Below are 13,509 nucleotides of genomic sequence, written 5' to 3' on the forward strand. Positions count from 1 at the left end.
CTACCACAGTGTACACTTTTAACGAGAGCAAAAAGACCTTTTGGAGGAGTTATCACAGAATACAGAAAAATATGATCAAAGCTAAAAAAAAAACAAAATGTGCAAAACTGGACCACTAGAGGTCATCAATTTTTTTAATAAGCTGTTCAGCAGCAACAACTTTCAGAACCAATTAATTTCAGATTAGAGCTCTGAAACATGGCCGGGATTTTTGACGGCCACTGGACCTGCAGAATAAAAACCAGAATGGGGCGAGGGCGGGCAGCTCTCTCTCTCCTCTCACTCCTCTTTTATTTTCTTCCATCTGTCATCTGTCTCTGCTGGACTGTGGTTTCAGAAAAAAATCTCCAAATTATTCTGACATGTCGACTGGTGCTTCAAATCCACATTTTTTTTCGCGTTCAGCTTAGCTTATCTTTTATTTCAAAAGAATTGACTCGCATGAAGCAAGATCAATAAATAGATCCAGCTGAGTGTGTCGTATCTTTATCTTTCACAATAATGATCCGGGTCAATAACGATTCATCATTAACATGAAACTTTACATCCTCATTAATTAATGAACTGGCATAAGTTTATTCGGGATAAGTCAAGACTACACAGTATGAGTGGCTCAGACAGCAGAATGGCTCTGGTTGAGCCCCTCTCCATGGTAACCATGTTCACTATTGTCATGACAACCTCTTACAGAGGGGGAAAAAAGCAGGGAACAAGCAGGAACAATAAAAGGGAGTAATCATGGATGACAGGACAAGCCCTGGCAGATTCTCCATCACCCTTCAACTCTGACTGTTCCTCTGCAGCCACAGTTTGTTTTTATGAATTTAAAGGTGCTCTTTACATTGAAATTCATTCATTCATTCATTCATTCATTGCTCTACATTTGAAACAACTTTCATCAATTGGGAGTGTTGGATTTTATTTCAGGATAATCAGGGTCAAGGGGCAAATCTGAACAAATTTTTATAATTATTATTTGTGTCTGTAGAAAATTTTTAATCCCATCCAACATGTTAATTAGTTATCAGAATTTATCCAAATCTAGAACAGTTCAAAGGTTATGGACACCTTTTTAAAGCTCAACAAAAGCGCCTGACAAAGTATTTAGTAAATGTTTCTCACTTACAACTTCTTCATGATAACATCATTTTAAGTTTTTCAGTAACTACGGTGAATGTAGACTTAAAAGACACAATGGAGTACTCTATGTTTAAATTAAATGAAATAACAGATTTGAATAAAAAGATTGACATGTTTGGGAGTAAACATATTTTGATGGACCCGATAGATCCGTATAGTATTCAAAATCTTTCTTGAAAAAAGACAGTCAACTAAAAGTGAATTTTTAATTGAAAAACTTGCCTCATAGTTAAATGCTGGAGGTTGCAGGATCATGCAGACACTGATCATCACTTTCCAGAAGTATCCAAAAGCAAAACTTAAATTATAAATAAAACAGCTAAAGTAAAAATGCTTGTTTATGAGAATGACAAGAGAATCATGAATATCTGGATAAAAATATTATTGGGTGAAGCAACATATCACGAGATATAAAGCACCCAAATATATCTAACTACATGATCCAACAACGTTTGTATGGAGAACCAAAACTGACATAATTAAAAATTAAAATGTTCATTTTAATTAAAAAACATTTTTTTCCCCTTTCCTTAAACATATGCTTAAGGAAAGACAAAAAATATAGATTTCTACTTTTATTTTTAATTATGTCAGTTTTGGTTGGCCATACATTTGGACTGATTTTATACCTCCTTCGGGTTATTCTGGAATTTAGCAAATAGAAATAATTTATTCCATCTCAAAAAGTTAGTGTCCTTTCATCCTCTGTATATCTCTATAACTGAGTGTAAATGTAATGGTATTAAAAGATGATATTCTTCAAGTAGTGAGGTAAATATTTTCCACCGGAAACCGAATTCTGCAAATTATTGATCAATTATTGATGTGCGTGTTCAAAAAGCTCACCAGGATGTCTGTGTAAAAATTCAAGTTACACTTTATTGGAGCCAAAATTACACCAACAGAGATTAATCCTCTGTTTGTCATCCTGGTTTCTGGGCTAAGTTCATATAAAGCTCCTAAAAACTATTCGTTGATCATTTCCCTCTATCTCAGCGCCACATTGCATCCCTGAACATCAAACCTTTTCATTATGGAGCCAGTCCTCTGATCATTTTGCCTGCGAACCGTCTGAGCGAACCAGAGCATGCAGGCAGCGTTTATTTGCATGTGATAAACAGCAGTGAGAGAAAGGGATGCGTGTAGCTGAGCGTTAATTAGTGCTGCCTGTCATCTCTGATCTCCATGGAGATGTGATCTGCGTGCCATCTACACCTTTTGCTACATAATCAGGGAGGCAGCAGAGAGCAGGAGGCGCAGCTGTGACTGCCACTGCAGCGCTCCGAGCAGGCGCTACGAGCCGTCTGCTGGTTCATTTATAAATAGCTGCACAGCAGATAACGCTGATGATAAACTCCTGTGCTAATGAGGAACAAAAACAGAAACGACACCAACGTATCTTCAACACCGGGGGGGAGGAAATGGGTTTTATTTGAATTTCTGCATAGAAATACATGCCTTGGAGGTATAACATCACACACTCCCTCCCACACACACGCGCACACACACACACACCTGACAGTTAAACTGGGCTAAAATTCACCACAGTTACCTTTATGATCAGTTCAGGTCAAATATTGAACAGATGTGCAGTGTGCTTGTCTGATAATGTTGAATATGTACAACAGGAACGACAGAAAATAAAAGTAAAAAGGTGAATATTCAAAATAATGATCTCTCGTTGTTGGTTAACAGCTATTTTATGATGCATAAACAGACTTTACAGGTAATTAAACATCTATCATGTTTGTACTGTGCTACATACTTACAGCTGCTTATACGTTACAGACATCGGCGTCAGTATAGAAATAGTTTAAGGACATAAATTAATTTCCCTTTTGCTTTATTAAACATAAGGCCACTATGGTAGAGCATGAGGAATACATTATAAACACGGGTAAAGAAATCATTTTCCTGCTGCTTCTGGGCTTGGAGGCAGCGGGAAACAAAAGCTGATTACATTACGGGCATCTAAACTCCATTACTCACCATGAGGCACGAGCGGAACCGATGGCGTTGTACCGTATGTATTTTTACCAGCACGTACAGAAAATCTACCACTTAATCTAATAGAGTCTGCATTTTTGGTCCAGAGTCAACCAGTAACGATGCATCAACTGCACTGAACTAATATGATAAACAGACAATACTGCTCCGCCGACTTATTTTCTCCAGCTTCTGTCAAACTGTCCTAATTTATAAACATTTACAAGTCAACATGTTGCTTAAGCAGCATTGCTTCTGGGCTGTTCCAGACAGACAGATCTGCACATTCTGCAGTATTAGAAGGCAGTGACACAGCAGAAGGCAAACAGTGGAAAATATGATAATCTATGCTCAAAGGTGTCTTAATAACACCTACGGTTCTGTTCAAACCCATCACCGGCATGCACATTGTATCATTTTAGGCTTTTATTGATTTATTTTGAACTGTGAAATGATAAGACAACATACAACTCCAATGATTTGGTTCAATAATCAGGGCCAAGTTTCAGATAAACGCCTCCACTTTTTGAAGTCATCAACAGGCATAAAGTGTTTCTGGCTGGATATCCTGTCTTGATTCTTATAAGGAATAATATTAGTATTTTCATTTTGTGTCCGGGTATTGAGTCTACTTTTAAAAATAACTCTGAATTTTCAACAACATTGTTGTCAAGTCTAATATTATCTTGGGAAAACTTAACTGTGTCAAAGTTTAAACTTCGGAAATGACTCCTTTAAAACCTTCAACCTCAAGCCAGTAAAAAAAAGTTAAAATCTGATTCTGTACCAGAAAGGAACCAGAAGCTTGTTGATGGATACAGAAACGGTCAACTTTTCTGCTAAAAGACCAAATATTAGATGTGCTGCATGTACGTATCAGAGCTGCTCATATTATTTTTGACTCTTGGTAGATAGAAAATCCACAATAAACGTATAGTTGTGCTTCTAATTCTTGTTTTTAGAAATAACTAAAGTTGCATGTTGTGTCATCACTCCACCAGGAAAACTTAACAGTTCAAATAAATAATTAAAAATCCAAAATGAATAAGACACAATATCCCTGTGATAGGTGTGTGTGTGCTCATATTTCTGTAAATGTTGTAATCCCAGTGACTATATAAATGAAAAAAAAAGCTTTAACTACATATCACAAACTAATAAACACCAGTCACTCTGAGGACAGTTTTTGTTTGGACTGTAAATTATTTTAAACAAAATCAAAGTTTTTACTATGTTTCTTGCTTGGAGTTTAAGACCTAAATTAGTTAGTTAGTTAGCAGCCAGCTGATCTCTTACTTAATTTATTTATATAATATTACATTTTAGAATTAGATGCATTGCCATGCTGAAAGAAGAAGAACAAAAGTGCTTACATAGCTTTGGTGCTTTCTATTTTCCTCTTTAACTGAGATTCTGTTTTTTACTGCGTAATGCTGCTCTACTGGAGGAAAAATGATTCTTGCAACAGGAATAGTAAAATTTAGGGTTTTACCACTTTGAGCTGTGAAAAAGGAAATAGAACCATTTCCTTTGCAGGGGGAACTGTCTTTTATGAGCCTGTAGCACATAAACAGACAGAAATAAATGGCTTCAGGGCCCTTGAAAGGAGCTATATTGACCAGTTCATTGTGAGTGAATCTGGTATAACTCTAGTACCGTGTTAGATCATGCAATACATGCAAAGTCCTTCGCAAATATGACTGTATATATCTAAAGTTTTATCAGATATGTTACAGGAGGCAACAAAAACGATTAATCTTGATGTACAACATTTGGCTCTGCGGTTTATTTCGACAGCAGGGATTGGACGGCAGACTTCACGCTTGCTCCTCCTTCGTTAGGTCAGAGTGGTGACCTCCGGCTGGGTGTAGTTTCCACTGGTACCGAGAATATCTTTACAGCCTTCTGTGGAGAAACGCAAACGTAGAGATGAACAACAACAAAAGGTATTTGATTCTGCACAAGAGAAAATGACTTAATGTGTAAAGAATTTATATAATTTGAGTTTCACTTTATGAACTGAGTGACTGCTCTAGTGCAATCATGTTAGTACTCTTGAAATAAGAAAAAAAACGTCACAAGTAACTTTTCAGCAAGATATTGGAGCTTGTTTTAACTCAATAATTCCTCAATACTGATGACAAAGTGTTAGTTCCACTGGCATATCATTTCACTTGTAGATGGAAAAAATGTCTTGTTATAAGAGAAATAATTTACCAGGGTAACAAGTACATTTAAAATGAAAAATAAGGAATTATTTACTTAAAATATGCTCCTATATCTTGTGTCATTTTAGGTGTATTTTGATGTTTGCACTAGAAACTAGACCAAAAATACTTTGATTGTGTGTTTTTGCAGTGCAATTTCTTCACCTACTTGAACAACCCGGTATTAGTTGGATTGCGTTAAAATCTCTAGTTTTGTGACAGACCAGAACAAAATGTTCCATAGAAAACACTTAGAGGGCTCATTCAGTCCTGGCATCAAAATAATCAGCCACCATCCAATCCAATTAATGCAATGAAATGAAAATAATTCAATTGAATAATTAGCTTTTCGCATATAAGCTGCGAGTGCTGAGCTGCGCATCGTGGACGGTGGCAAAGTGTGTGGAGGGAACAAAGCAACATGGAATAACCAAGTTTTTATAATAGATCAGATGTAAAAATTCAGAAAGGTTACAAAATGACTAAAATTATCATTAACTAACTAATAACTATATAAAATACAATGGTAGACCGCAGACAGAAAACGTCTGAGGTGGACAAAAGTCTCTGCTTTGCATCTTTGTGCTGTCACTGGAAAACTACCAGTGAAAGAAAAACAAAAAAAGCAATCTTCTAATTTAACCAGAAGAGTCTCTGAGGAATATCCAGGTTCATCTGGAACATTTCCTCTGCCTGTTTGCACATCTTCACACGCTCTCATGGTGCACTCTACCCTATGAACGCATTTTGAAAGTGTTTGGTTCTACATGTATAAAGTCATTAATCAGCATTAAATATTGAAGAAGCTTCCTGTGCTGACTTTATTCAAGTCAACCATTTGTTGGTGCTGTAAGCCTCCATTTCGTGACTCTGAGAGCATCTCCGTCCGTCCGTCCGTCCGTCCGTTCATCCGTCCATCTCTTGCTCTGCAGCAAGTCATACCTCTTTGGTGAAATATTATCCACACCTTTTTCCTAGCAACTCTCTGGTATCAAGCAGCCCAATCCCCCATGGGCACAGCACTGAAGACCAGAGCCACTGAGTCATAATCTATTTACAACAAGCCTACTGAAAACAGCTTCAGCCACAGAGGCAGCTTTTTTATGCTTGGGGGGAAAAAAAGAGACTTTGAATTTTGAATTTTACCCAAACAATTTTGAACCAAAAGCCCTTTTTTTCTAATAATGGTGGTTAATCAGCAGCACATGTATGAGAAATATTTATGAAATAGGACCGCAGCAAGATGTAGGTTTTCTCCTCCCACAATTAACTACAATTAAAATAAACTGTAAGCAAAATGATCAACAAGTCATATCAAACAAGAAAGGAAGCAAGCTAAATTTAGCCTAGTACTTCCATATGAAAACATCTCCAGCTGGAGCAAAATAGAATGGTCTTTTTCTTTCACATAATGTTGGCTAATAAGAGACACATGCATGTGAGACGATCCTGCAATAGAACAGGATGCTGCTATACAGATGCTCAGCAGATACACTGGATTCAATTAACACGCTCCTCTTTCCACCATAGATTAGTTCTGGGATGTTCTGTCTTTCATCAGCATTTTGTCATTTTTGTGTCTTTTTTTTTTCAGAAATACATCTAAATGACAGCTAAATGACCTCACTTTTTCACAAGAGAACCTGAAATGTTAATGGGGCGTGGTGTGGGGGTGTTCACACTTTCAGATTATTTTCCTCCATTATTTTTATATATCTCTCATCTCATTTACACTTGAAAGTTGTTGGATGGATGGTAAGTTGTTTGGCATTAACCCAGGCGAAGGCTTTCAGTTTTTGTTCAGTTAGGTTTGCAAAAATGATTTATGTTTAAGTTTTTCAAATTAAGAAGCTTACATATGATTTTTTAGCACTGGATATTTGTAAATAGGTCTCATTCCTCCAGACAGAACCTGAGTCAGGTCTGTAGGCCACATTGCTCAAGAACACCGTCAGGCACAGCATCATTATGACCAAACACTTCAATTTTTAGTTTCATGACACAACAGAACATTTCTCCAATAATTAGTATCTTTTTTCAAACTCTAATCTGGCTTTTTGTGTTGTTTTTGGAGTAATGGCTTCTTCTAGCTGAAGGGCTTTTCAGCTCATGTCAGTACAGCAAAATGATGCTGTATAAGGAGAATAAGGAGAATTCTCTTATAAGGAGAATCTCTTCAGCTTCAACTAATGAGGTGTTTTGTTTTGTTTTTGTTCTTGCGTCGATTTGACACATTTCACACCCACAGACGTTCCTCTCTGGGACACAGGACATGTCTCCTGCCTGGACAGACTGCTGGACGTCCCCATGGTGGCAGAATAAAATGAACAGATGAGTGTTGCACCTTCAAGCATATGGAGACCGTACCCAAGGACAAACCAGACTTATGGAGGTCTGCAATGACTTCCAGAGACAGAAAAGCCTTATCTCTCTTTTAAGGCTCTGAAGAAGGTTGTTCATGTTTTTATCACCTCTCACCTGGACTCTTGTAACTCTTTATAAATCAGCCGTCACTGCAGGGTGTGGAAACACATCAAAACGAAGCAGCTGTTAAGAAACAGTAAGGTGCGCAGCATATTTAACAATCAAAGGAAAGGCCGTTTTTGGGAGTAGAGATATTAAACTCCTCAAATAATTGTCTCCACTCAATTCATTTATCAAAATGGGCTCCAGGTTTTTTGAGTTCAGTTCAGTTTAACTTCACAGTTTAAGAACTTCAGTTTTTAAGCTGATGGGAACGACAGTGTCGTCAGCATGAGCTGAGGAAGCTCTGCTAGCCAGGAGTCACTACAGGCGGCTCCGTGTCATTTTTTACATTTCAGATCAATAGAATATCAATAAAAGAGCTTTGGAGCTGAAATTGCATCATCTATCTGTCTGTGCTGACGAAAACTAATGTTTTTCATGCATGATTTGACACAGGGGACCAAAACACGTCTTGTGTTTAATGGGAAAAGGTCCATACAGTGTAGTATTAGGATTTTAAAAAACAACGATATGGACAGTTTATTTTGATATTATTTTGACTGACAGGAGAGCAAACACTGTGGTGAGGTCAAAAGACCTTCAGAAAAAAGGATTGCAGCAACTGATGAGTCTGGTTAAGCTGACTCTGCAACATGACAGTGACCTAAACCACCCCAGTAAATCCACTAATGGCTTGCTAATCACTAGAAATCAGAAGATAAGTTGCTTCGTCAAAACCTTTTGAGAAACCTTAGAGTCACTTGAAACAGGATAAACATGCAAGAAATCCCTGGATCTTATCAATTTAAAGAAAAAAGTCAGACAACTTTCCACAGACAGATAGCTGCAGCTGCATGAAGATGCTCACTTTACTTGTTTCAGACGAAGGAGGGAAGACGACCTAAAAGTAGAAGTAATTATTTCACTTTCATTCCCAGATAGACATGAATAAAGAAACTGGGATTCACAAAGGACCCAGAAGCTGTTTAAAGATGAGTCTCTGGATGCAGAAACACCCCTCACGTTTAAAACAGAGATCCCACCGTTTTTTTCTGGCATCACCAAACACCCCCAGAACGCCTCACATAGCTGAGTTGTTTTGTTTTTTTTTTGCACTTTGCTAAATCGCGTTTCACTCGGAGAGGTCATTAGCCTTCTTGCTTTCGGAGAAACAAAAACAGGCCTCATAAATGGAGCACTTACTACAGCCGGGGGCCCGGGAGAGTTTGCATGTTTTTTTTCAACAGCCCATTACATGGACTTTGTACTTGAATGTATTTCCTGAAAGCTCCATCGCTCACTGAGTGTTGATTAATGCTGTTTGTTGCAAGCTGGTGACATGTTGTAACATGCAGGCGGCAAAAAAAAACAACAAAAAAAACGCCATCGGTTTTGGCAGATAAGAGTTGAATTCAAATATTTATGAGATATATTTTTTTCACTCTGTCTGACATTTAATGGGTGAGATGAGATTACCAAAATATGCAGATGTCAAATGTATTTACTAACCACATTTAAAACAACAACAGTTGACAAAAGTCCTTAATAACTAAGCTGCCAATCATAAAATAGAAAATGGTATAAAACGGTGTTAAAAACAACTCTGCTAGGATTTCCAAAATCTATTTAGCAGTCAAAGGTTATGAAAAATGAGTAAGTTTTGAAAAGACATTTAAATGAGTCTACGCTGAGCACTGTGGACACATAGATCGCCTTTATGTTTTAACTTTAATCTGGGAACATCGAGGAAAAACTGCCTGGCTGACTGCGGTGAATTCAAAGGTGTGTGGCTGCTGAGAGAAGATTGTATAAATCAGACAGAGCTAAATCATTTAAAACTTTAAATGTGAGCAATAAAGTTTTTAAATCAATGCAACAACAGACAGGAAGCGAATCAAGATATTTTGAGACCGGAGTTTAACATCTGCAATCAAAAAAAAGGGTTTTCCTTTGATTGCTAAATATGTTTTCACATTGCGTTTTTTTTTTTTTTTTTTTTGTTGAAATGTAAATTATAATTCATTTTTGAAAATAAATTATTATTTTCAAAAATGATGTCACTATGACTATTGTTTCATTAATTAATTATCAGTTCAATTTGCAATCAGATACCAACACCTTGGGAATCAAAAATCCATATATGGGAATCAAAAAACTTTGATTCCCATATATGGAAATTATATCTACAACAGTAGAGACATAATGGATTCAACCAAAATAAACTTAATTAAACTGAACTGCATTTCATAAAGAGTGAATTGAATCTTAACTGAACAACTTGATTTGAACAGGATCAGACTGAACTAAAGTAAACGTAATTGAATTGGATTTACTTGAACCGAACTAAATGAAACTAAAGGTGATGTAACCTACCAACATGGACGCTGGGCTCTCCAGACGTTAGGATGAAGCAGGTGCCCTCCTTGTTCTTGCCTCGTCCTCTGGAGCAGCGCAGCGACCACTTCTCATTGGGCGACAGCGGCTGGGTCAGACTGCAGCCTTCCTCGTCTGAAAGGGCCACATTCGCGTCCCCGTTCTGTTTGGAGTCTGACGTGGAGATGAAAACACACAATGACAAGAAAGCCAAAGCCATCACTGAGGGTTCCCCGTGGAGCCAGACCGCGGCTGAGGCATACTGCATTAAAAGCAGCATTTTTGCTGTGATGAAATCCAATTTGACTGAGATGTTATGGGCAGTAATTTGATCGTGGTGGATTTCTGTCTATATGACTAAACGCAGAGCATCTGTCGCAACAGCGCCACGTCTCTGGAATCTGAAAGCCAACCACAGTGGTTTTGTAGTATTAGAAGATACATAGTATTCATCATGAATAGGCTTATAAAAACACAATCTATATTTAGGAATATTTAGCATGAAATATGACACACTGCAGTTTCGGTGCTCATAATATGTGACAATATCAGACACAACCACCTGAGTTTAGCAAATAGTTAAAAGAATTGCTCCCCTATTGGCAATATGATAGTTTGTATGTAGAGTTTCTTCCTTGTATGATCTGAAATAATGTTTTACTTGCACAAAATAGATGCAATTTCAGCCTGCATGGTACCTTAATGGGACTGTCCAGAATTTCTTTTTAGGATATTAGTATCATAAAACCCTGGAAGAAAGTTAAAACACTCACTTTTTCATTAGGTAGTTACTGACCAAAATCCTTTACATGTTCCCACAGGAAAATCCCTAGTGGGGCACCGCTTTCTACCTCCATTTCCTGTTAAAGTAACCTTCAACTTCTCAGTAAATAAACACACAAGACTGAAGATTTACGAAGCAGAAAGACTGATGTGACTCTTTTTTTGAGACTGGAGCTAAGACGGTGGAGATGGGCTTTGGAAATGGCTCCTCTCAGACTATCATCACACTTCAGACTGTTCACATTAGATATAAAAGCCCAGAAAAATAAAGAGATTGATTATTTTCCTCTCAACTACAACGGTCTATCAAAAAATAATTCCTACTGGGCGACTTCTGTCTCAGCATTGACGTGGTTGTGGTTTCATAATGAATCTCCACTTCTTACTGCTGCATTAAACAAGTGTGACCACTTATATTATACACATAGAAAACATTAATGATAGTCTGGGCATTTATTTGCGACAGTGACAATGTAAACAGTGATATTACAATAAATTTGCTATATATTGTGAAGTGACCTACTGCAGGATATTATCCAAAAAATAAAATAAAGTCTAAAGTCTAATAAAAGAACCGCAGATCAAAACCTCTGAGCTCTTTAAGGCAGTGTGGTCCAAAAAAAAAAAAAAAAAAAAAATCAAACGGCATGTAAAGACTGCAATGTATTTTGGTTGAACTGGCCCTTTAGTGTGAAATGTTGGCCTCACCTGAGCGGTTCCTGCTGCTGCTCTCCTCCGCCGCCAGCGGACACGTGTCGCTCTGAGTGCTGTCTATGTGTGAGTTTGTTTCCGATTTCACAAACGAGGCCGAGTCGGTCGGCGCGTCCGGGTTTTGGGTGTGCTTCTTCTTCTTCTTCGGCAGCTTCTGCTTCGCCATGGCCAGCGAGTAGTACATGCCGAAGTTATTGACGATCACGGGGACGGGCATGGCGATGGTCAGCACGCCGGCCAGAGCACACAGCGCCCCCACTATCATACCCAGCCACGTCTGTGGGTACATGTCCCCGTAGCCCAGCGTCGTCATAGTGACCACCGCCCACCAGAAGCTGATGGGGATGTTTCTGAAGTGGTTCTTAGTCTCATTCTTGTTGGTGAATCCGATGCGCTCGGCGTAGTAAATCATGGTGGCAAAGATGAGCACTCCCAATGCGAGGAAGATGACCAGCAGGAGGAACTCGTTGACGCTGGCCCTCAGCGTGTGACCGAGCACGCGCAGGCCCACGAAGTGACGCGTGAGCTTGAAGATCCGCAGAATCCTCACGAAGCGCACCACGCGGAGGAAACCGAGCACGTTGCTGGCCGCCTTGGACGACAGACCCCTCAAACTCATCTCCAGGTAGAAAGGCAGGATGGCCACAAAGTCAATGATGTTGAGTGTGTTCTTGATGAAGGCCAGTTTGCTTGGACAGCAGATGATTCGGACCAGGAACTCAAAGGTAAACCACACCACACAGATTCCCTCCACCATGATGAGCTTTGGGTTGGTGACGGTCTCATTTCTAATCTCCATTCGCGTGATGTTTCCCTCTCTGACCAGCTCTGTAATGTTTTGTTTTACGTCGAAGGCCTCATGCGTCTCCAAGCAGAACGTAGTGATGGACACCAGGATGAAGAACAGAGAGATGATTGCCACTCCCTGTTTGAGACAGATAATCAACATTAATTACCATAATGCCATGTTTTCCTTTTTCCTTAATATTGAAACAACTGACAACGGACGATGAAATGTCAGTCAAGTGACATGCTTTTAAAAAATTGTGTTTAGAACAGTTGCACTGTCATTCTGTTGTCATTTATTCTTGGCGTGTAAAGCTTTGTATGTCAGAGAAAATAATGAGCAGTGTAACCGTCCTGACTTTAGAAGAAAACCAGAATATTTTGGCACATTATTATATTATTTTCTTTCTTTTTTAAAAAAAATATTGTGTTATTTTTATCACAATATTTAAAACTGCTATTCCTGCAGATGGGACTACATTTCCTAGAAAAACTAAACCGATCGTGCTGGGATCCCACACTGTAAAAAAAAACAAAAACAAAAGTCACTAATTTACAGTACAATACCAGCATCTGTATTTAAACTGTATTTGTACAGTAAAATTCTGGAAAATTGTAATTATTGAACTGTTTAAATACTGTAAAACATAACCGTATATTTACTGCATAAATAAGGTTAAATTCTGGCAATTCTGCCGCTATATTATACCATAAATTAGAGACATTTATTTTTACGGTGTAATTTCAGGAGTAAAGCCCATCAGTAACAGCAGGAGTCGCTCTGGCAGTGCCAGCGTTGGCCTCCATTGGAGGCCAGGTATTTTGAATAAATGTAAAGATTTTATTTGTCATTTAGTTTATAAAATCAACCATTCACACTGAGCAACATGTCCAGGAAAAGTATCTAACAGACGTCAAGGGACTTTGTTTGCTTTTTTGTTAAATCTGTATGTCATTATTAGCCCTCTAAATGCTCTTAGATGTAAACATTCAATATATGTGATAGATTACACTGACTGTATGGAGGGAGCTCACCTGTTCCACAACAATACCTGTG

The 13,509-nt window shown here is 38.2% G+C and overlaps 1 protein-coding gene across 1 annotated transcript; it reads right to left on the minus strand.

Annotated features, from left to right (window-relative positions):
* Positions 1 to 2,552: 2,552 nt before the first annotated feature.
* On the minus strand, positions 2,553 to 13,039 carry LOC106918503 (potassium voltage-gated channel, Shaw-related subfamily, member 4). Its single transcript, XM_014988327.2, has 3 exons — positions 11,664 to 13,039; positions 10,173 to 10,346; positions 2,553 to 5,031 (listed from the first exon to the last, which is right to left on the minus strand). Exons 1-3 carry the CDS (start codon positions 12,613 to 12,615, stop codon positions 4,964 to 4,966), a joined length of 1,194 nt encoding a protein of 397 aa, XP_014843813.2. The 5' UTR covers positions 12,616 to 13,039; the 3' UTR covers positions 2,553 to 4,963.
* Positions 13,040 to 13,509: the final 470 nt, after the last annotated feature.

This window comes from Poecilia mexicana, unplaced genomic scaffold (assembly GCF_051168715.1).
Source record: "Poecilia mexicana isolate PSO_F unplaced genomic scaffold, ASM5116871v1 scaffold_7, whole genome shotgun sequence".
Lineage (NCBI taxonomy): Eukaryota > Metazoa > Chordata > Actinopteri > Cyprinodontiformes > Poeciliidae > Poecilia > Poecilia mexicana.